The sequence below is a fragment of the Dermacentor variabilis genome, chromosome 10 (assembly GCF_050947875.1).
Source record: "Dermacentor variabilis isolate Ectoservices chromosome 10, ASM5094787v1, whole genome shotgun sequence".
NCBI classification, from domain to species: domain Eukaryota; kingdom Metazoa; phylum Arthropoda; class Arachnida; order Ixodida; family Ixodidae; genus Dermacentor; species Dermacentor variabilis.
Window position 1 is genome coordinate 3,747,156 of NC_134577.1, and position 24,922 is coordinate 3,772,077.

General features: G+C 46.4%; 2 protein-coding genes across 3 annotated transcripts in view; one reads left to right on the plus strand and one right to left on the minus strand.

The window, feature by feature from the left end:
- LOC142559732 (sodium-dependent glucose transporter 1A-like) overlaps nucleotides 1-24,922 on the minus strand; it is a 253,170-nt gene that overhangs the window by 224,392 nt on the left and 3,856 nt on the right. For both annotated transcript variants that reach the window (XM_075671324.1, XM_075671321.1), the window contains exons 2-3: nucleotides 18,408-18,501; nucleotides 1,074-1,336 (exon numbers count right to left, since the gene is read on the minus strand). The gene's annotated coding sequence lies outside the window, so the exon portion shown is untranslated. The remainder of the gene's footprint in view (nucleotides 1-1,073; nucleotides 1,337-18,407; nucleotides 18,502-24,922) is intronic.
- LOC142559852 (BBSome complex member BBS2-like) overlaps nucleotides 1-24,922 on the plus strand; it is a 220,939-nt gene that overhangs the window by 181,087 nt on the left and 14,930 nt on the right. Inside the window, exons 11-14 of the mRNA XM_075671532.1 lie at nucleotides 7,139-7,271; nucleotides 16,311-16,442; nucleotides 17,214-17,351; nucleotides 17,688-17,800. Of these exons, the coding sequence (XP_075527647.1) occupies nucleotides 7,139-7,271; nucleotides 16,311-16,442; nucleotides 17,214-17,351; nucleotides 17,688-17,800 (516 nt within the window). The remainder of the gene's footprint in view (nucleotides 1-7,138; nucleotides 7,272-16,310; nucleotides 16,443-17,213; nucleotides 17,352-17,687; nucleotides 17,801-24,922) is intronic.

Sequence of the window (24,922 nt, forward strand, 5' to 3'; positions counted from 1 at the left end):
CAACAAATGTTCAAGTTTACCCCATTTCAAGCGTTCAGATTATCCAGAGTGGTCCTGTCCGTTTCTTTTTACTTGAGCTCGCGTCCGTGCTTGCTGGAACCCCATATACGTTAACCATGCACCAACTGGCCCAGCAAACCACACTACTTATCCAATTTATTTACAACACTTCGAGAATTCAAAGAAAGCAAGCATAGCTGGCAAGGCTGTAGTTGCTAGCTAGGTGCAACCGCTGGAAGGTTTTGGCAAACATTTCTCGGTTTTGGCACTGCTTTGCGTGAATGGGAGCCATCCACATGTAAGGGCAGTCGTCAACCCATCAACCCAAAGCCTATCATGTACCAGAGACACCTTCTTTCCGGCTTCTTTATCAATCTTGGCACTGTCCCAAAGTAGCTTACGCCTTCTGAGTGTGTCTGCGCAGTAGTCATTTTGAATAGAAATTTGCGTTGCTTTAGTTTTTTTAAGTTGTTCCAGACCACTTGCTTTTCTCTGTAATCTTGGAAATAAAGAATAATCGGATGATTCGGCTTTGGCCGGCCAAGCCTGTGAATGCGAGCGACCGACAAGCAGGTAACGCCCATTTTATCTTGAAATAGTTCTTTTATAATGGTAGTTCGCAGAGTTGCTTCCGATTCTGCAAGTGTATCAGGAACGCCGAATACAATCTGGTTTGACTGGCGGCTTCGATCCTCTAAATCCACGAATTTTTCCTGCTGCATGTCAAGCGTCTTTTCGATTTCCGCTAAGCGAATACCTTCATTCAGGGAATTTTGGTTTTTTTATTCTTTTACTTCGTCTTCTAGTCTTGTCAAACGGGAACCAAAGCTATATATCAATTTTTTCGTAGTCTCCAGGCCATCTTTCAAGTAGGATTTATCAGTTTTAATCGACTTCTGATCTTCCATAAGCATTGCTAACATCTCTACCGTAGGTCCAGGATCTTCCTCTACATCGCCACAAACTAACAGTTTGCAAACACAAAAACAGTCGTACACAATGCATACGCAAGTGTGTGGGCATGGCACGACAACCAGGAATCTGTTATCACTTCTCAAGGAACTGCAACTAACCTGTAAGACGACAATGATATGCATGATGAGTGCCCTGCGCCCAGTGCTTTTGCCGAGCCCACTGAAGTTCATGACGAATGGTGCAGTCTTTATAGGGCAGCTTGCTGGTGACGTCACAAGGCCACGGATTGAAGTAAGGGGCAGGGCATCCTCGATGACTCCGCAGTTTTCAGTACCCAGCGCGTCGGCGTCTTTAGCTGCACACATGGGTACCGGCGAAGCAGAAGCAGGGGCAGGGCGCTGTCTATCGACAGCAACAATGCCTGTAAGACGACAACGAAACGCATGGTGAGTGACCTGCGCCCAGTGCTTTCGCCGTGCCCACTCAGGCGATCATTGAGGCAGCGTCCCGTTTTTCCTACGTTGGGGCGGCCGCACTTCAAGGGTATTTCATACACGACACCTGTGATATGCAGCTGGTGAAAGGCTCCTGATGTTTCTTGTCACAACCTTTTTTGCGAGGGTTGTTTTGGTTGACCCTTCTGCATAAAGCGTTCAGCTTTCCTGGGGCTGAAAAACAACCGAAACACCCGCCCTTCCCGTAGCCTTTTTAAATCTACGCAATGCCCCATGCACATAGGGAACGAGAGCCTTCTTCGAATTATTGATCTCGATTTTCCGTATCTTCTTTCTTTAGTGCATTTATGCTAACATGTCTTCCGCTAGCTGTACCAGGAGGACGCTCTACTACTAATATTAATTCTACTACTGTTACTATTTATTATTACTACTACTACTATTACTTCCCTGCCTATATATTCTGCGCTCGCGCAATAAACCTACTTGTTGGAAGTCAGCGCCTGTGTCGCGTGCCTCTTTCTGTGTCCCATTATTCGCACTGTTTGCAAAAGAATGTGTTCGTACCAACAAGCCCGGCTAGCCACTATTCTGAAGTTTATCAACTCGTCCTCAGGTTCTTTTATTCATCCTTGAGCACTTCAGAACTCAAGTACATGTTCAAGTTTGCTTGTTGCTGCAAACTGCCGTGCAAAGCCGCTCACATTCGCCATCAACAATTTGTTTGTACCGTCCGCAATTGGAAACCTAACCTCACCGTTTGCACCATATCACCAGCACGGCGAGAAGATTTGTCGGATTCTTCGGCAGGAAACCTGTAGGCAAGTTCGACTGTTAAAAGATTGCTTGCTCTTTTCCTGCATGCAAGCGGTTCCACCTGATCGCCATCGGCAGAAGTTCCTTGAAGAATTGCGCGTGGTGGGCCAACTAACCGAATTGCTTGTCACCCCACCGAGGAGACCACCCAGAGAAAAGGCCAACCAAGAGTTGCACCTCATCGGAGAACCCACTGTGTAGCAAGAAACACAAGCGGCCGTGAAACTAGGTCCTAAGTTCTGCATGCATCCGAGGCTCAAGAAACCCGAGCTGCTCGCCCTTGTCCGGAGAAACGCATTAAAAGCAGAACCACACGAGGCGACAAGGTGCATACTGGAAGGGCTCGAACCGTTGCCAGCTCGATCCAAAATAGATCGACGTGTGCAACCCGCGCAACTGGCTACTATCCTAAGGAAGGCACACCTAAAGCTCCTTGTATCCGACAAGGAAGGTGACTTCGCCGTCATGCCTTCGGGCATTTACAAAGCAAAAGCTGTGGCCGCCATTCAAGCCAATTTCCATGAAGTTGACGGGAAGCTTCCAAGTAAGGCGAAGAAAGAAGCAAGTAAGATGTGCAAAAAAAGCTGGACTGGAAAAGCTTGTTGCAGCGATCAAAAAGAAAGGTGGAAAGAATCTTGAAGCCCTTTTCTCGGCAAAAACGCACAAGCTCGACTGCCCGTTCAGGGTAATTGTGTCAGGACGAGTAGCTTGGCAGAACCCGCTTGCTAGCTTCCTGCAGAAATGCATTGCCCTAGTCGAGGCGAACAACCCTTTCTTAATTCGCAGCTCAGCAGCTGTATCCGAGTACTTGGATTCCCCCAGCACAGCCGGGATGGTGGCCTTCTCCATCGATGTAAAGGATCTTTATTACTCGTTGCCCCACTCACTCCTCCTTGAGGTCGTAAAAGAAGGCACTGAGGCATGCGGAGACATGCACTTCCACAACGAGTGCGGAACAAGTGCAGACAGGTTTCTCGACCTGCTTGTGCTGTACCTGCGCTCCACGGTGGTCCAGTTCGCAGGCAAGTTGTTCCTCCAAAATGAAGGAGTGTGTGTTGGCTCATGCCTTGCACCTGTACTGTGTGACCTGTTGCTAGCCCGCTACGACTGTGAGATCGAAAGGAACCTGCCAACGGTCCACACCAAGAAAGTGTTCAGTACGTCAATGACTACCTCATCTTCATTGAGGTGACCGAAGGCAATCATGCTTCAGTGGTACGGGTTGTCTACAAAAGCTTTGTAGATAATATGAATGATATCAGGCTCACAAAGGAGCTATACCAGAGGACAATACCTTGTGCTTTCTAGACTTTCTCCTATTGTTAAAGAAAGAACATGTATGCTGGAGGTATGCACGCCGCTCAGCAAAAAGCCCCTTGTCTTTTTCATCAGCTCACTCAAGGTTAGTGAAGAGAATTGCAAAAGCCATCTTTCGTAATGTAATGCAAAGATCATGCACACACGAGATTGAAATAGCCTTTGAAGGCCAGGTTCAGTGGCTTTTGCTGGCTCGTTTTCCGAGCATTCTCCCAGTACAGCTAGCGGAAGACATGTTAGCGGAAATGTACCAAAGAAAGAAGACACGGGAAACCAAGATCAATAATTCGAAGACGACTGTCATTCCCTATGTGCACGGGATGTCACACAGATTGGAAAAGGCTGTGGGAAGGGCAGGTGTTTCGGCTGTTTTTTCAGCCCCAGGAAAGCTGAACACCTTATGCAGAAGGGTCAACCAAGACAATCCCTACAAAAAAGGTTGCGACAAAGGAGCAGCAGGAGCCCTTCACCAGCTGCATCACAGGTGTCATGTATGAAATACCCTTGAACTGCGGGCGCTCTTACGTAGGACAAATGGGACGCTGTCTTAACGATCGCCTCTGGGTGCACGCCAACAACATAAAACAAAATTACAGCAGCAACCTTGCTCTGCATTGCCGGTCATGTAAATGCATCTCGTATTTTAGAAAGTCACTGTCATCCATCCAAAAGCACGCTTACCAGCGCACGCATGAAATTATCAAAGCATTTGCCATCACCCAACGTGGTCCTTCATGCATCAGTTCACCATCCATCCAGTTATCTGCAAATTTAACCGATCTCTGCCCACATGTAACTTCAAATCATTCTTTTCGTGTTTCCATGCCATTTATGTTTTTACTATTACTTCTCTGCCTATATATTCTGCACTCGCGCAATGAACCTACTTGTTAAAAGTCAGTGCCTGTGTCGTGTGCCTCTTTCTGTGTCCCATTATTCGCGCTGTTTGCAAAAGAACTAGACAGTTGCTGTATGTAAGCCCTCGTAAATATGTCGACTACCACCGTCGAGGCAATAAAGCTCGTGCTTTGTGGAAAAGGATGCTAATCTCCTTTGCCTGGAGTCCAAGCTCCCCCAAAGCAGATTGGGAGCGTTAATATCTCTGGTCAGAATCGCAGGGCTGCGCGTCGCTGACAACACGTCATGCAGTCATTTAGAGTTGAAGCGACTTGAAGAAGCAATGTAGACAGCGACAAGAGTGAATGTAACGTCCTTTGTTTTATACAATTAAACAAACGTACAGGTTGTCCTTGTAAGGCGGGACTGGGTGCAACACGTATGTCAGTTCACATCTAACATATACGATGACCTTGCTCACATCACCACAGGTAGAGGACATTAATGCCTCATAGTCAGAAATGCGGATGATATTCTGAACGTTCGGTTCGCAAATTATGAGGATGGGAAAACGATTTTTGAAGCCAAAGTGTCTAAAATCTGAAATTCTTGATTTGAGGCCCCGGGCATTCCACTGCAATAGAAGCTTTCTGGACTTCCTTGTGGAAGGGCAGTGAGGGGTGGACCATGGTGCTATGCGAAGCTTTCAAGCACTGGAATCAACGTGTCCAGTACTTGCAGTGCGCTACGAGCAGCCGGAGTGTCCATGTTTGTCAATGGTAGACGCATGATATTCGTGATAGACTTTAGCATATCAATCACTTGCGAATCCTTGTCTCGCATGTAGTCAACTGCAGCGACAAAAGTGGTGAGTCATGAGCTGTTGCTCTGGTGTGTGGCATGTCTTCGGCAGCGCCGGCCACGCCTTATTTGGTGAAGTGTCAATAGCATGGACGCTTTTTTCGCTGACATTCGTGCTCTTATTGGAGACACATGGAACGGGAGGCAGCGTTGCCGGACGAGACGTCTCCCTCAGATCAAAAGAGGATTTCGTAGACATTTGTTTCCGGGAGCGATGTCGCCTTATTGCAGCATAAGCATCTCTGTGTGATAATCCGTCTCCGGCCATTTTCCTCAAGATTTTCTACTCTTTCTTTAGGCATGGACAGCTTTTTGAGGATGCAGCATGCGAGCCTTGACAATTTGGGCACTTGAGTTCCGTTGCCCGGCGAGTGCCAGCGTCGTTTTGTTCGGAACATCATGGGCATACCATTGAATTTCGGCAGACAGCACTCATGTGTTCAAGACTTTGACATTTTCTGCACTGAAGTGGTTTGCATACAAAAGGCCTTACCACATGCCGAAAGTGGCAGACTTTTACGTGTGATAGTAGGCAGTCACCTTTAAAGTCGAGCCTTACACAGCTCGAACTGCCAAGGCACCAAGCTTGCAGTAAGGCAACACCATCTGTAGCAGGTTTGGTTAATATTGGCAGGTCGCTATCGCTAATTGATGCGTCATTATGATAAACAACATCAGGTGTGGTTATGCAAGAAAGGTGAGGCGTGCAGACAGCACACCGTGGACACCGTGCAGACAGGACACTTCACAACACGAACGCCGTGTTGTGATGTGAACAACACTAATGTTGTAACGCGGCCGGCGTTTGTGTTGTCCACTTCTCTTTTCTTCTGTCCTGTCTGCACGCTTCACCTTTTTTGCATAATGAATCCTTACCAACTAGCTCAGCTTTCTGTCATTCTAATCAGCTGTGGTTTCGTGGTCCTGTGGAATGATGTACTGGACATTAATGTTGCCCAGGAGATTTGCTGCCATCAAACGTTGATTGCGCTTCGGTTGTGGACATCAATAGCCAGTTCTTTCGATTATTAATTCTGATATACTTAATTTCTCCTCGCGCAAGAGCCTCCAAAACAATGCAAATTGCTTGATGATTAAGGCAGTTGAGGTTGTCCACAGGTGTGTCAGGCATAAAGAGAATTGTGTGCGCTGATGGCTTTCGCTGTGGCATGACAGTTGACTTACTTGGCGAAGACCATCCACTGAGATTTCTTCTCTTGGCCTTCCAGTGTACCACTCTCTTGAAGCCTTCTTCACCTGAGGCATCATCGCTTGAGCAGGAGTACAACACAGTGTCATCGATGTCAGCTTGACTTAGAGGGCAGTTTCTCTGCCTTGGGCCGGTTCCTGCTGAAGCACCGGCATTCTGCCGACTCTGCTCCTATTGCCGTGAAGCAATGGGAGCCTCCCAGACTGAAATTCACGCGAGTAACATTGATCTGCAAAGTGCGCAGTGTACTCGCACAACAGCAGGCGGGTGATGACATTAAAATAATTACCATGCCCGGAGTCCAACTATGCCAGTATACGAGTGCCTTGCCGCCGTATGGACCCTTGCGGAGTTTCAATCTCACCTTTACAGCTTTCCACTCAAGGTCACTTGATCCCAAAAAGCCAACTAAACTCATTGGAAGAATTATTCTAATAGCTGTAGGCGATCGAAAACCGTTGGTAACATCCTTCTACGAAGTACCACTTGGGTTCAGGCTACGAAAAGCGATCGGTGTATGTTTCCATTTGACAGTGCCTGCGTCATCCACTTGCCGCCTTGTATGCGTTGTTTGGCTCGTGCCAAGTGTATAGCCCAACTTTCTGCACTTGAGCGATGAAGTCGTCAGCGGTATCACATGTGCTTCTGCGCTGGGCTCGTGACAGTACAATCAGTGGATGCAGATCGCACAGTTCATTTCCAACCCTATCGCTGCATTTGTGCGCAGCGGTCACTTCCACGTGTTCGAGCTGTCGCGGCAGCTGCCCCGCTTTGCTGCCTACCTGCTGCTGTCGGAGAGGGAGCCACGTGACAGGGCCTCAGGGAGCGTCCGCTTCCGCATCAATGACAGGCCACACAGGGTACGTTCATCAATCATGTGGCAAGCTGCACAGCGCGATAATTTAGCGCACATGCATGACATCTTTTTCGAGTCCCACTTTATGGCTAAAGCTGCTTCCGATAGTGTTTTATTTTTTTATGACTAAGATCCCAGGATTTCTTCGTCTCCGTTGACAGACAATTCAACCAATCACAGCGGAAGGGATGCACCGCTGGATTCCTTGCAGCACCATCAGATGGCGCTGGCCTCGCGCGGTAAAGCATACGCCGGTAAAACTGCGGAAACAATAGAACATGTTGTATTGGAATGTGACTGTATCTGCCCAACAGTAGATTTAGGAATCACTGGCCTCCTTGAAGCCCTTGGGTTCAGCGAGAGCAGGCGGGAAGTAAACATGTCCGCAATAGAGGTTAGTAAGAGGCGATTGGAAGATCGGTGGAAGTGGGGAAACGACAAACAATGGAGACGTACCCAAACAAAGTTCACAATTGGAGTTCGGAAACATTGGTTATGGGAATTCATTGTGGGTTTTTTTTTTTCTTTAACATAGGTAGGACATTAGGCAATACAACAAGAGTTTGATGGCACAACCTACCGCCCCGTTACAAAGGGCATGCTCATAACATTTATTTATCCATCCATCTGTAAAGGGGTCCGTAAATAGTTTTACGGATCCGCGAAGGTGAGCATCTGGTGGATGCGAGGGTGTAGACGACTTGCGCGAGATGACGCCTCGGGTGCAAATTGTCGTGTGCACAGTGCCGGAGGTACCTGTACATGGCACTAACGTAAAATGAGCGGCTGCGGCCGCTAATGAGGCGATATGGAGAGTGATCTGAGAGAAAGGTTTCTAGGTTGTGGAAGTCAACAAGGAAGTGAGAAGGTACGGTCGTTTTCAATGAGATGTAATCCACTTCAATCACAGGCTTGGACGAGAAGTGGACTGGCGACTTGCTGGTCGCGCAATTGCTTTTTTGGTGGCCCATGGGCGCTCAAGAGGCCAGGGTAAGCAGCAAAGAAGGTCTCCTAGGAGAACGTCCGACTAGCATCGCCATCAATAACAGAAAAAGGAGGAAAAGAAGAGAGCTCACCGTGCAATAGACCACACAAACATGCAGGGCGGCAGAAGACAAAAAAAAGTGGCTAGAGATTGAGGGGCAGTTAAATAATGCACAAAGAGATGTGTATGCAGTTACATAAATGCTCCTTAGAGACTTAGAAAAACCACCAATGATTGAGGATTATGTTAGGGAAGGGTGCATGTAACTTCTCTTTCTGTCGTGTTTTGCGTCTCAGTTTTTGTTGGCTGGTTTTCTCAAGTGTCAGCAATAAAGCTAATTCGGAATGAAAGGGTGGGGGAGCCGGAACACTCATGTATCAAGGAGCCAAATGAGAAAGAGCAAATTCAAAGCGTCAAGAAACACAGTAAGTGTAAAGACTTGGCTAGGCGTAACGTACTTGTGGACGGTAAAAAATTGCAAAGAGAAGAATCAAGAGTTAGTGGACTACCTCAGTGCTGACATTAGGAGTTTCGGGAATGATGCAGAAATGGTCGTATTAGGTGACATGAATGCCCACATACAGGACTTAGACGGTTATACCGTCGACAACAGTAAGTTAATTCTACATCTCTGTGAGTAACGTAACGTCGCTATCATGAATAACAGGCATAAGTGTGATGGCAAGATCGCATGGGAAGTCGTAAATAGGCAATTGACCATTGATTACTGTCTAATGATGGAAGGAATTTAGGATAACTTGAGAGAACTGGTCATTGGCGAGGAAGGGCATAGCAACATTGAGAGTGACTATAAACGCATAATTTTGAAAACGGTATATGTATGTAGTTGGGAAAGGGAGCAAGGAGCCATGACTGGCCAGTACAAATTTGAATGCTGAACAAATAACAAACATAGAGTCGAGAAAGAACTTGGCAAATGACCAAGCAAAGTGTGGGAATATAGTGAGCGTATTCTAAGTGTAAGGATGAGAGAAATGAGGAAAGAGAAGCAACACGTTTGTTGGAAAGGAAAACGGAAACCGAAAAGCTGGTGGAACATGGAGATACAAGATTGATCGATGAATGAAAGGAAGCATCACGAGAGCATAGGGCAGGCAAAGGAGTGCAGTTGCCGCAGGATGAATTAAACAGAAAATGGGAAATATACCGGAAAAGAAACTGTCGCTCAAATACTGGTTCAAACAAAGATAAAAGGTGAAAGTAAGCGTTGGTTGTCTGAAAACGTGAGAAAAGAAAGGCCGCACTTAGATTCAGGAACCGCATTAGCCTATTAGGCAGGAAGTCAACAACAATACAACAACATATACTAGACGAAGATGGAAACAAACTGGAAGGGAAAGCGGCATTAAATTACATCCGAAAAATAACAGCCGAATCATTTCAAGGCAATGGCGAGGTGGTTTCTGAGAAAGAAAAAAATGAAAACTGGATGGGAAATGAGCTGATGCTGAGAAATTTCAACTGGAAGAAAGGCAAAGCGGAAGTTTTTTTCACAGGGTTAGACAAGATTCCCGTTAGGCTAATTAATGAGCTAGGACCACAAAGAAAGGAAGCTTTGTTGGCAGCAGTAGAAGAAAGCTTACAAGACAGGCGAATACCGGACAGTTGGCGACAAATGAATTTTATTTATAAAGGTAAGGGGGGAAAAGAAAGAATTCACTCGTATATGTAACCGTTGACCGTTACAATGGTAATATACAGTTTAGCAATGCAGGCGATTAAATTAAATCTGCAAGTATGGGCAGAACATAATGGCATATTGGAATAACTTCAGAATGGCTTCAGAATCGGTAGATGTCTGGATGATAACTTGTTTGTTCTTACTCAGCGTACTGAAATATCCAGAGAAGAAAGGAGACCGTTACATGTGGCTTTCTTAGACATTACATGAGCGCATGACAATGTAGACCGCAACATTTTGTGGAATATTCTGGAAAGGGAAGGCTTAGGCAATGACATGTACACAGCTTTTGAGGGAGATTTACCAATAAAATACAGTTTTTGTTGAATGGGAAGGGGTGAGGAGCGAGGAGAATGTTGACATCACCAAGGGACTGAGACAGGGGTGTCCTTTATCCCCACAGCTGTTTATGATGTACATTATAAAGGCACTAGAAAGAATCAATATCAGGTTTAATCTGTGGTATATCTAGAGGCGGGCACAATAGTAGAACAGCAGCTTCCAGCTTTGTATTATGCGGACGACACTGTGTTGCTTGCTAGCAAGCAAAGTAATATGAAACGTCTGGCTAATATCTGTGGACAGGAGTGTGAGAATGCAGGATTAAAATTTAGCTTTAAAAATCAGGATTTATGGTATTGAATGAAAAAACAGTGAACAGACAATGTCAATACAGGGCTCGGATATACCTTGGATAAAAGAATACAAATACTTTGGCATACGGATAAATGGAGCTAGGCAATAGATGTATGGAAACACAGGGGAAAAAATCCGCCTCCATTCCACCCAGTGAAAGTCTATGTACAGCGACGCTGTTGCCAACGTTAGACAAGCGACGTACTATACGCTACGTGCGGCAGTGCAGCAGCGTGCATGCCCATTTCTCTCGGCCAAGCCCAAAACCATTATTGAACGAATTCAATTTTTCAAAGTAAATTGCGTCAGAATTCGCAAGGTCCGACTTACACACAACCTGCAGACATGATAGCTTCGGTTTGTAATCTGAACATACAAGCAAACATATTTCTGTTACGCAGAAACTCAAAGACAAAGCCTTCTTCCAGCTGCCGTTTGACGTTTGTCTGATTGTCTGCGGCCGTGAGGTGGAGGTACGGTCTTCGGATAGTGTTTGCCATAATGTCGATTACGGTCACAACACGCGCTATGCGAAAGATGCAACGGCCAGAGCACCACGCATCAAGGACAGATACATTGTGTGCACACGTAAATCACGTGCGCACGCACGTGTGCGGAAGTGAAGCATACCTCCGCATTATCCTAGGCCATCCACCAAGAGCAAGCACCTTACTGAACTAATTGAATTTCTCAAAGTAAATTGCGTCTGAAAATTCCTAAGGTACGACTTACACACAAGCTGAAGGCGATAGCTCCAGATTACAATTCGGATATACGAGAATAATGGTATCCTCACGTGTCTATATCGCCTGACGAAGCAATAGGTTGACGTCGTCATAAGATTAGCACTGGAAGATACGATACCCCTGCATAAGGCGCTGATTCCGAGTTTAAATGTACATGATCCTGACAGTTGGCACTTGAGGTCCTATCAAATAAAGAGGAAGAATGTTATCACCTAAAACTTGTAAAGCTAGAAAACTTAAGAAACTTGGAAAATTGGAAAACTTGCTAGAAGACCCGGATCACCCCCCCCCCCCCCCCATTCCGCAATTATACAAACTTAAGGAGAGCAAGAACGGCCACAGCTCTGACACTTTGCGAAGCTGGCCCATAGCGGACATGCGTGTTTGAGGTACAACACTGCAAAGCGAGCTGACGTCTTTCATCTCAGGTGGGAATACAGCCCACCGTCCCGCAAATTTTCAGCCATGGACACAAAGGGAAAGACGGGGCACACACACACACAAAAATACAGAAATTCGGGACTCTCTCCTGAACCGGTCCACGCAATTTTGACTTGCCCTGTCCCCTCCTCTTCCTTCCCAAACCACATACCGAGAGGAGTTGGTCGTTTTGCAAATAAACATATTCAAGAACTCAGGATAGTCGACAAATAAGTATGTTTTCAAAATTATGCGGGTCCCGTGCACTGTGGGAATCGATGTATGTGAAGCTTCTGTGCCGCGGTTGCTTTGGTTGATGATAACTAGCGGTAATATTGACAGCAAAAGCTTAATTTCGTTCAGTCTAACATGAGAGTGGTGAGTTAATGTTAAACCTTACCTTGGGTGCACCACTGCTGTTTGTCTGCGTAGTACACATAACACACAGGGAGAGGTGTTTGCTTGAGGCGTTGTGCGCCATATTTCATAACCTCTGAGAGGGTTGAGCATTGCAATTGCCTTACATGACACGTCGCGTGGTGGCAGAAGTATTAAACTTCAATTGGAGTATGGGGCTATACGTGCCAAAACCACAATCAGATTATGAGGCACGCCGTGGTGGCGCACTCTGGATTAATTTTGACACCCCAAGGTGTTCTTTAAGGTGTCCCAAAATCTAAGTGCACGTGCGTTTCCTATTTCGCCCCCGTTGAAATGTGGCTGCCGCGGTCGGGATAAAATCCACGACCTCCAGTAATGTGTAGCCACAAAGCTACTGCGGCGGGCACAGAAGTGCTTGACGGTCGACCGCTTCAGTAGTGTCGCCTGGACCCTGCAGTGCACTTTAATTAATGCGGCTCTGCTTCTGTACGCCCTGCGTAATTTGTCCACTTGACATATTTCCATGGTGTTTATTTTTCAGAAATACAAGGAATGTACTGTATCGTACCTTGAACTTCAGCTTATACAGTTTCCCAGCAACCGCTGTCGTATAGTAGTAGGGTTTCCTTGCCTTCTCACGTCACCTTGCCCCCCTCCCCCGTTATATAGAAACTGCCTCTTCTCCTCCACCCTCTCTACAGTTCTGTCTACATCCTCTCTGGACTGTACTCTCTTCTTTCTGCTAAAGGGAAGTGCTGCAGTTTCTGCAGTGCTTTTGAGGGGAGTCACAGATAATTACAGCTGTCAAGAGGCTAACGTGGCCACACCCAGGAAGCTCCACAGGGCATTGTGCACATTCGACGTGGTGAGGTCCAAACGACTTTCTCGCATCGCCTTCCTCTTTGACTCGCTCCTGTCATGTATACACACGCTCTGAACCACCCCCGACGGGAAGTGCCAGACAGCAGCATCCACAGCAGCAGCAGCAGCAGCACAGCGGGAAAGTCGAAGGAAGGGGTAAATAAAGCTTTGCTTTAAAATTAAAGGGCAACTCCGGCGATTTTTCGATGTCCACTGATCTTAATAAAATTTTGAATATACATTCTCTTTTGCACTCTGATTATACTTGCCAAGCAATGTGGCTGCAGGTCATTTAGTTTTCCTGAAAATGAATCTTAAAGATTGGTTGCATTCCCAACCCATGTCTTTTTACTGGCTACCCTGCGTTTGTGACATCAGAGACTACACCGCCACCATTGCTGAAATCGCTGCTGTCTAGTTCAGAAAATCTGTAAAAGCTCCCTGTGTCATCAGGAGACATCATCAGTTTCGCTTGTTTGGCGTTAGTGCCATGTGTACTGCGTGTTTAGCACGTTTTCTGCGTGCTAAAAAATGCAGAAAACGTGCTGCTCTGCCGGTCAAGCACGTCGGCTTTTATACATGAGCCATCGAAAGTTCCAGAGTAATCGCTAGTGCCTGCATGTCTTCCAGAAAGTTCTACAAAATTCGCACCGCACATGCAGTCCAATTACATAAGCTTCAGTGACAACAGACAGCAGAAAGAACCATCGATAACATTCGAGAAACTTCTGATACATGCGGGCGCGTCTCACGCTGAGCGATAACATTTGTTAGACGGTGAAAAGTGGTCACTTGAAAAAGATAAACAAGTACACGTGTCAATATTTCCACCGTGTTTATTTTTCAGAAATAGCGGAGACGTACCGTACCGTACCGTACAGTCAGTTTGTCCGCAACCGCTGTCATGTCTATATTACGTCCCCTTTTCCCTCTCCCACCCTGTCCCATTTTATGAGAACTGCGAGAGAGACAAGGCTGTCATAGGGTTGATAATATCAATGAATGATTGATCCATTAAATGTATCCCGCAACACGATTAATCTTTATCGATGTTCACCTTTCATTTAATCGATTGATTCGATTAGGCCGGTTCGATTAATCACTTTTGAGAGTTTGACAGGAGTGGTGCCAAATTCTTGAAATCGTACTGGTATTGCGGCACACGAGCAGCGACTGTGCCACTGTGGTAGAGCGACTGTGCCACTGTGGTAGAGCGACTGTTTTTCCGTGTGATGCCACGCCGAGCGCTTCTCCACTCTTCCCCCATGCCTCGTGAAGCCGGAGGCTTTAAAGACCCTCTTAATTCAAAGCATGCTATAATGACCCAGTCGTCGTGTCGCTCCGCAAAAGAGGTGGTACAGCATGCGCGCCAGTTTGGAGCACTTATGTTGACATAGCGATAGAGTTCGTGTCAATTCCAGCAAATCCATAGCGTCCGAGCGTCTATTCTTGCATGCTGGTTGTGTGTCCAGTCAAAAGAAGGTGTCGGTTTTACCCAAACATCCCAGCCAAATGACATTCCTTTGCTCTGTAAAAAAGAGCATGTGACTTAAAATCCTAAGCTAGCAATTTTTTTTTCCCCTGTGCGTATTGAAATCTCTCGCATATTTCAGTTGGACTTCACCTGTCACTTCTGACATTTTTCTTATTTCTTGTCTAACTACACTGTACATGTGATAAGAAGCCAACAAACACTGACACCAAGGACAACATAGGGAAAATTACTTGTGCTTAATAAATGAAATAAAGAAACGATAAATTAATGGAAATTAAAGTGGATGAAAAAACAACTTGCCGCAGGTGGGAACCGAACCCACAACCTTCGCATTTCGCGAAGGTTGTGTGTTGGCTTCTTATGATATGACTAATAAAAATTGGGCCCCTCGGTTAACCTCCTTTCTTCTCGTTGATTACACTTTACATGGGTTCACTAGTACTATGTATCTTATTTAATTCTGCTCTAAGCGCCATTTCATAACATGTGTTATCTTTTCAAAGGGCACTTGTGCCAACTATATTTAGTTTTTAGCAAGTTAAATATTAACCTTTATCAAATGCTTATAGACTTGCGTTTGAAGCTTGGTTTCACCTCTCAAACCTTAAACTAGGGTACTACAAAAGTAGATAACTGTGTTTCAAGCTTCCTAAAAGTGCCTGGCAAAAATGTCAATCAATCAATTAATCGATTAAAAACCCTGCATCAAAAGCGCTTGATCGATTAAAAGCTAAAATTATGAATGACTAAATGTAAATAGAGTAAAAATTAATCGAACATCCCTAGTTCGTCGCTCGTTTTGCGACTGCCTCGGTTCTACGTATTCTCTGCCTCCTCTCTACCATTCTATCTAGCTATGGTCTAGCTAGATAGCACAATATTCTAGGGTCCATACTCTAGCTTCCCTCTGGACTTGCAGATTAGTAGAAAGGTAAGCGCTACAGTGTCTGCAATGCTTTAGTGGGGGTCACGGATAATTACAGCTGTCAAAAGGCTAATGTGGCAATGCCCAGGGAGCACCAGAGGGCATTGTGCACATGCCAAGCGATGGAAAGGTCCAAATGAGTTTCTCGCGTCGCCTTTCCTCTTTGCCGCGCTCTGAGCCACCCCCTATGCTGCATGCAAAACAGCCACAGCAGCAGCAGCAGTGGAAAAGTCAAAGGAAGAGGCAAAGAAAGCTTCGCTTTAAATTGACGTTAAATGTGGAAGAACATTGAAGCAATACATCAATTTCATCGTGCCAACCCAAGCTGACGTACCATGCAGCGTGATCAAAAGTGACCGCCCAACATAGAAGCATCCCTTAAAGGCGAAATATTTTACGGTACCAAATTTTACTCAATCAAGAGTGTAGTACCGACATGCTTGCCTCCCAATTTAGGCAACACCTTGAAAATCATGCTGCCACATCCAAAATCACGGCAGTGAGCTAGTGTGCATTCACAAATGATGTGGCACGGTTAGAGCTTGTGTTGTACGCACTGGCACGGTTTAGCCACTACAAGTGCAGGCAGCAATACATGGGTCCAGAGAAGGTGGCCCACCTGAACCGAACAGCATTTTCTTTTTCTTTTTTGGTGTCACTCCGGAGTGAAAAAAAATAGAAAATAAAAATAAAATCGCAACGTTTTGGTTCGCACGGGTTCTCCCCGGTTTCGGTAGGGTTCCGGTTCGATACCGTGCCTGAAGGGCACTCACTGTCCGATATATAGACGTGAGGTTGCGGATGGCTCCAATACAGGTATACTGGCGCGTTCCTGACACTGATGGAGCGCTCAATAGAAATTCCGATGGACCCCAAGTAAGCTCCTTCGCAGGTGGCGTCGTGGGTGAACCAGAACTTCCTGCTGCCCGAAGACCTGTGCCAGGCCGGCACATCTTTCCGGGTGAGCTTCATGGCATTGAGATGCCTCAAGCCTATCACCATCGATGCGGACGCCAGCGGAGAGGTGTGTAGCTCTGGAAATGTGTGCAAGTGATGCATGGCACCACGGCACCCTCGAGCGCAGTCTCAAATTGCAGGCACTGATTGCGGCTGCGCGTTCTGCTGTTCGACTCTTGCGTTCTTTGGGTGCACGGCGGCGCCCCAGGGGGGCAACGTTAATCCAGAGTCTTTCGCCACGGCGTCTCTCATAGCTGGTAGCGTCTGAAATACGGCGGAGCCTGCAACGCTGCCTACAATTGCGGTTCCGAACGGCACACATTGCAGGAAAATATAACAGAGGACGGCTAGAAAAAATGAGTAAAGCACAGAACACAACAGTATGCTAAAGATATACAAGCTCACGGAGTCTACTATACTAATCCAAACAGTAGACTCTCCCCCCCCCCCCAAGCTACTCACAACAAACAAATAACAAAAAAGGCAGTTTCGCCTCAAGGGGCGACACACTAACAAAAGCAAAGTTGCACGGTATGGAGCTAGACGGCGTTTTTGGCGCAATGCTGTATAGGCAAGGTAAATGCAATGCTGCGCTGCAAAAACAATGCCCCGACACCCACGCCACGCAGATTCCTCAGAATGCTGGCAGCATATTATCGCAGCTCAATCTGCAGTATCAGTGGCACACTAGATGAGATTGAAGGAAAGCCGTTTGTATAGCTGCACGGTCTCCCGTCCCGCTCACACCGCCGCACGTGCCCACAGCAGAGACACCAACGTTTGTGCACACACTGCAGCACTGCAGGTATCGCAGCCTGTTTTGCCCCCGAATGAACAGGTGAGCATCGAGACGGACCTGATGGACGTGGCCGCCGACATGGTGCAGTCCCTGGCTGCTTACCTGGAGCTGGAGCATCTCGAGTCCAGGGCGCACTTCCCCGACGAGTACGCCCGCCTCAGATCACTTGTCGACAAGGTGGGCACAGCGCATGTAATTAACTCATGTAATAGATATATAGTCAGGCTTAAGATTATTCATGCCAATGACACAGCTTTTAGTATGTTACTGTATATACAGTCCTGCAACTATACATGCATCCTACATGTTGTATGTTACTGTGCTGTTGAGTGCAACGTGTTTTGCCATTTTGCAGTCCAGAGTTAGAGATCATCGTGTCAGTGTAAATGTCTGCGTAACCGAAGATGGACACTCAGAAGTGGACGAGGATGGATCTAATTTGCGCGTGCATACGGAGAAGGAGCGTGCGGCCAGAGAAGCAAGTCAGCGTGCAATGCCCCACTTCCGTTGCAGGTTCGAGAGCACGAGTCTGCGAGGCTGACCATCTCGGCCAACATGGCAGACACCGCGAGCATAGTCCGTGGCCTGCTGCTGCGCGCCGAGGACTGCCGCCTGCTACAGGACTAGTGGGTATACAGTGTCACGTGTGCTGCCGCACGCATTGCGACCGCATTGCTAATCACGCTTATAATCCAGTTCGCATACGGACCGTTAAGTAGACGCGAGCTCGGGCACTTCTGTAACGGAGTAATCGTTCTTCTCGGCAACCATTGCACTGAATTTGATGAGATTTGTTGCACTTAAAAGACAAAATTTGAATCTAGTGAATGTAACACGCAGATATTTTATTTAAGCTGCAGATTTTCTTAAATAAGGATTGTTGAATATCGCAAAACTTGAGAAAACGGTGCCATCACATTTGCAACTCTCTAACACAATGAAAAATGACATTGCAATTCTGTAAACTGCACGTAATAATACCTCTAAAGCGGACAAAATTGAGACACTGTTAATACGTAAGACTTTTACTAAACCCTTAACATGGTACAAATTTACAAAAGCTACAAAATAATATACTGTCACATGGTAGTGACAGTGAAGAACGACACAATAGCAAAGCTGTGTCACACGTCATTTAACTCTTCACTGGGCAAATGTGTGCCCTGCATTACAAGTAACACTCAAGGCACAACGATAGCAGCGAGCAAAGTCAGCCAACGTCGAAAATCTTACCTGCGAGTCAAGAGCGTCGGCTTTTGTATACACACGACTCGTCGTCGGAAGATTTCAGGGTGATCGCCAGTGCCCGCGTGTCTTCCAGAAAGTACTGCACAATTCGCGTCGCACACATACTTGCAATCAGATTATTCAAGGTTCGGTGACAGCAGACGAAGGAGAGAACCATTGATTACATTCGAGAAACTTGCGATACATGCATATGCTTCCTGCACTAAGCGATAATGTTTAACATTTGTTAGCCGATGAAAAGTGATCACCCGAGAATGATAAACAAGTACACGTGTCAATATTAAATTTGTCAGCTTTGATATTCTAACGGGTGCAGTTCACAGAACTACGATACCTTTTTCTTTCTTTTTTTACGGAGTTACGGATTTATAAGCTTCCTACACCTATTTCTTTAACTTAACGATTTGTGGTAACCTTTGTCAAAAAATTCCGGCCCTAAATCAAAGTGCTGCATCCTAGTCACTAGAATTTACTGTTCTCTCTTAAGTGCCGCACATCTCATTCAAATTGGGTTTCCTCACAAAGGCAATTCTGTGTTTTACGTCTGCTTGAATATGCGGCATCCAAGTTGGCCCCTAGCTCGCGCTGCGAGTTTCCCGCGCCGCCCCGATCAGGCAGATTGAAGCGGGCACTTGTTTAACCTTTGCACGAGCCCATTGTGCCCACACTGTGCCCTTTGCGAATGTCTCGCCACCTGGCCCCAGCTCAACCGCACCTGCACACCCCGCTTGGCCCTGCCGCGTATTTTGCTTTCCGCGGCATGATTCCACCTTTCTCTACGATTCCACATGCGAGAGAGAAAAAAAGGAGGGCGAGGAGGACGGCGCAACTCCAACCGGACCTTCTGGATGGATGGATGGCGGCTATACCCTTTGTAACGGGCGGCGGCTGGCGCCACGTAGACTTTTGCTCCCCCTCCTATTTTTTTCTTTCTTTATATCCTCTTCTCCTTAAACTAGTTTTCACTCCCCTCCTCCCCCCAAAATAACTGTCTAAAAATGTATAGGAAATATTATCTCCCCGATTTATGGTATCTCTCCCTTGACTTCCTCCACCAATCCTCTAGCCTCCCCTTCGTTATTGCCACTCTTTTCTCGTCTATTTGCCCTCGTTCCCCGGGAAAACCTAATGCCCCTTCCATATCTGCCACTGGAACTCTGCCAGAGTCGGGCGAAGGTCTGTGCATCTCAGCACTATATGCTCTGTGGTCTCCATTTCGGCTCCGCAAGCTGTGCACCAAAGGTCCACGTCTTCAAATTTAGCCCTGTATGTTTTCGTTCTCAAAACCCCCATCCTAGCTTCGAATAATAGTGAGCTACCCTGCGAGTTATCAAATAAGAGCTCTCTCTTAATCTTCTGTTTTTGTGACCTATACATAGTTAGCGCTGGCATCGAGCATTCTTTCTTCCCACATTTTTCTTTACGTCTCCTTTACCTCCTTTCCCACACTAGAACCACGTTGGACCCCCTCCCACGGCTGTAGGTATCTATTCCTCAGCTTCCTCGTTCTGAGTGTCCACTTTGTGTTCAAACTTTTCATGTATAGATATTTGTACACTTTTCCTGCCCACCTTTTTTCCTCCAGTGCTAGGAGTCTCTGTTCATATTTTAGCTTACTTATTGCCTCTCTACCTTCGAATGACGTCCATCCCATGTCCCCCTGCACTCCCTCATTAGGGGTGTTCCCGTGCGCTTCTAAGGCCAGCCTGCCTACACTTCTTTGTCTCGTTTCCAAGCATGCCTGAACTTCCGATTGATTCCATGCACAGTACTGAATTTCCGAATGTGAGGCAAGGTACCATAACCCCTTTCCATATGCCCCTAACCACCTCGTACCTATTGTAGTTCCATAGTGCCTTGTGTTTCATTACAGCTGAGTTCCTTTTCACTTTTTCAATCATAATTTTTTTCCTGTTCTTCCAAGTACTTTTTGCCCTCGTTTAGCCATATGCCCAAATACTTGTATTTTTCAACATGATCAATCTTAGTTCTTTGTATTTCCAATGGTTCCCCCCTTTCTTCATTGTATACTATTATCCCAGACTTCTCTCTACTGAATTGCAGTCCGAATTTTTCTCCCTCCTCTCGACATATGCTCATTAGCTCCTGTAGCCCTACTTGGGTGTCAGCAAGCAGTACAATATCATCTGCATACATCAGTCCGGCTAGTAGTTGAGCTACCTTCTGCCCTTCCAGCATATAGCTTATGTCGGCTCCTATTGTGCTCTGTTCTAGTCTCTTTTCCATTTGGCTCATGTAAATCATAAAAAGCAGAGGCGACAATGGACAGCCCTGACTGAGACCTCTTCTTATTTTAGCCGGCTTTGTAGTTTGCCCCTCCCATGTTATCTCTACCTCATTATCTGTATAAACTTGTTGTAGGATCCCAATCATCTTTCTATCTAGACCATATATTCCCTCAACTGGCTCCTAAACTTTTCTCTGTTTACATTATCATAGGCTCCTCTAATGTCTAAAAAAGCTATCCATAGCGGTTTCTGCCTGGCTGTTGCTATCTCTATGCAGTGTGTTATAACAAATAAATTATCATCTAGCCTTCTGTATCTTCGAAATCCATTCTGCAGCTCTCCCAAGATCTCTCCACGTTCTGCCCATTCCTCCATTCTCATTTTCACCATCTGCATTGCTACTCTGTATATGACTGATGTGACAGTTATTGGCCTGTAGGGTTTAATGTTGTCCTTGCTTCCCTTACCTTAGTAAACTAATATCATTCTGCTTGATTTCCAGTCCTGTGGAACATCTCCTCCTACTACTATTTGTTCAATAAGTTGTCGTAATTTTAATTTACTTTTCTGGCCTAATATGCTTATCAATTTCATAGGTATGCCATCAGGTCCTGTCGCTGTTTCCACGGGGACCTTGTGTTCAATTCTGTCCCATTTCTGACTTGTCATACCTCTGTACTCCTCCTCTAATTCTGTCCTGCTGTTGTCATTGTTCTCCATTTCACTACCCACTGGCTCTGCAAATGCTGCCTCTATTGTTAACCTAATATATTCCTGAGCTTCCTCTCCCTCTACCTTTGTTCCTTTTGGTGTGGTCAGTGAGTGCTGAACCACCTCTGTCTTCTTACTCTGTTGTCTTATGTGTTCCCAAAACTTCTTAGAGGCATTTCTGTCTTTTTTTCATATCTCTAACAACCACTGTACCCCAACTTTTGCTATCTTGGCTTGAATTAATGCCAATGCTTCTCTTTTCATTGCAAGGTAATCCTCCCATTTTGTCTCCACCTCTTCTGGTGTGGCTCCCCTTTTCTTCGCTGCTCTGTGTTTTCTGCACGCATCTTTGCGTTGCTCTATGGCCTCCTTAACTTCTCGGTCCCACCAGCTTATCGGTTTATGTTTTCCCTGCTTACTTCCTAGCTTCCTAATCTGTCCCTTCTCTAGCTCTCGTTTAAAAATACCTATTAACTCGTCGTATGTCCATGCCCTTTGCGGTTGCTTGGATACCATGCTTTCAATGTTTTTCGCCACTTCTTGTAGCTGCCTGTCGTTCAATTTGCTCATACCTTTCCTTTCTTTAGTTTCTACCAGTGGTACTGTCCTTCCAAAACTGATTTTGATTCGTTTGTGATCACTCCCCAGGCTTTTTGTACCTTCCTCATCAATTCCATACATCCCAACCGTTCATACAGCTTGTGGGACATTAGGCAGTAGTCTATTATCGAGTGGGTGTTATTTCTTTCCCATGTCATTTTCCCGTCGCATTTAATTTCAGTATTAACTATCACAAAATCATGAGCCTCACAAAAATCTACTAACATCTGCCCTGTTGCATCTGTCGCCTCGTCAAAGTATTCCAAATGTGCATTCATGTCCCCTAGGATGATTATCTCCCGTTTCATAGCTAACTCCCTGATGTCCTTGGCCATACATTTGAAATGTTACGCATTCTCCTCTTTAGACTCATTCCCCGTATTCAGATACACAACTCCCAGGATTGTCTCAACATTCCCTACGGTGCCCTTGAGCCACATGTGCTCACTGCAGCTCTCCCTTACCCTTTCCCAGTCCTGTCCCTTCACTAGCGCCCCAAGGCCTCCTCCTCTGCGTTCTTTCCTTTTTCTGTTGCAACCTACCCAGGTGTATCCTGCAATGAATGGTGGCTCTTCCTCATCTCTTAAATGGGTTTCGGCAACTCCATATACCTGAAAATTTTCCGTTTGTAATTGTTCTTCTATTTCATCCCACTTAATGCGATTTCTTCTCCCCTGCATGTTGATGAACCCCACATTTACTGCCTTCTTCTTCCTCTTCCTCCTCCGTGCTCCTGTCCTGCCCCCTCCTCCCCTGTCCTTTTATCTTTTATGTTTTGACATGCAGGGTCGCCCTGCGTGCCTGCAAAAAAGCCTGAGCCCTACGACCCACCCTCGTTCCTACCTGCCATCCCGCTGGTGCAGTGTAGTGAATGCCATCCGGGCCGAAAGGGGGGAAGCTTTTCCCCCCGATCATTCTGTTCACCTCCACCACATCACACCTGAGGGCTCGCCCCAACTCCCTAGTCATTACATTGGCCGCCACTACCTGTTCTTTAATGAAAGGGCCCTGTCCCCTGACCTCTGGGACAGTACACAGGGCAATGTGCACCGCCTCAGAGGTCGCCCTTAATTTCGCCACTCCCTCTTGAATCTGTCTGCCCAGAATTCGCCCCCTATCTTGCAGGACGTCATTCACCCCAGCGTGCAAAATTACCAGGTTTATTCCCTCTCCGTTTTCATTCAGTTTGTTTTTGGCTCTCTCTGCCACAGCTTCGAATCGAGCCCCTGGCATGCATTCGACCTTCACCCGTCTGTAATACTGCACTGTTCTGAAGAGTGCTGTTTGCATTCGCGATACGTTGGAGTTTCCAACGACCCAGACCTTTCTGTCTTCAAGCAAATCTTGCCTCCCTCCTGTCTCTGTCGGCTGGGTCTTCCCTGCCTCCTCGCCTTCTCTGCATCCTGTCGTCTCATCCCTCTGTACCTGTGTCTCCCGCGGTCCCCACGTTAACGTGTCCGCCCCCCATTCTGCTCCACTGGGTGGTCCTCCCGCTTCCTTTTCCTTCAATTCCTGCTGTGCCTCCCTCTCAGCTTCTCTCTGTCTCATCTCTTTCAATTGTTTTTCCAATTGCTGCCCTTTCTCTCGCTCCTCACTCCATTTCCGCTCTACAGCCTCCATTCTTGAGGCCCACTCCCTCTCAACCCTTCCCTCAAACTCTGCACGTTTCGTTTTTTCTTTCTCGAGTTCCTCCTTTGTCCTCGCCATTTCACTCTTTAGCTGCTTCTCCAAATTCTCAATCACTTTACACAGCCTGCACACGAAGCCATTCCCTACCGCCCCCGCCACAGTTTTGAATGTCGTTTCATCCGAATAACACCACCGTTCACACCTTTCACACTGGACGAAGTCCCCGCCTTCCTCCTTGGCTTTTCTAGCCGGCCGTCCCATGCATTCTCTTGTCCTACTGTTATTTAACAGTGTAAAAGCGAGGACAAAAATTAACTATAATAAAGACCACTGGGAATCTCTAGAAGAATAAAGAGAGCTAGTAAAATAACCAAACCAATAACCAGGGGAAGAAGGAAAAAAAGAAAAAGAAACACACTTTTAGCCCTAACTATTAAACTGTTATTAGTCCTAACTGTTATGTGTTGGCCACGGCAATTGCCAAGACCTACTTTATCGCCCTACTTTGGCTAAGTGTTCGCCTGGCTTCGCAGTGCTCCAATTCTCTGCAACCTACGTTTCTATGCTGGCCCTATCTCCATTCAGATTTCCCGCCGCTGCAATTAGAAATAAAAATAGAAATAGAACTTAGCTGTCAGCATCCGTCCGTCCCGGCTCCGTCCTGGCTCCCTACTTGCAATGTCATTTCTTATTGCCATGAGGTCACATGGTGCCTGCGTGGCTCTTCCCATAACTGCCGCTAACCCCCTATTACGCGCGCACACGGTTTTCGCCGACGGCTTTCCGTGCGCGCATTTTGTTTGAGAGTGGTGCGGATGCTGGATGCCCCGTTTCGGCGCCACCTGTTTCATACGCGCTGCTAGTGGATCAATAATTCTTGCAGAACCGAAAAGTGCCTTCCGCGTTGTTTGTGTTTTTAGTGGAAAGCATCAGAAATCTATTCGTTTATATGACCAACGTGGTTCCGACTGGCATGGCGGGCACCAGGACATTCACGTGCGAGCTGGACGCCAATTCGAACTGCCCAGCGAGCGTCAAGTGACTCCGTGTTGACCTCTGCATGGCCGAAGACGCGTACGAGTGGATCTGCAGCTACAGGCAGACTACCAATACGACATGGATTGTCGATTGGGAAGAATATGCTGAATAAACGTGAATGTTTTATTTTCTTGAAAGTGAACTAAGAAAATTTGCTTGAAAGTTCGAATATTCAACCAGCTAGCATGTCAGACCACGCAAGTGTCGCATGGGCATCTGCCGTACAACGTAAGCAAAATACTTTCAGAACTTTAGAAGCAGCATGCTAAACTA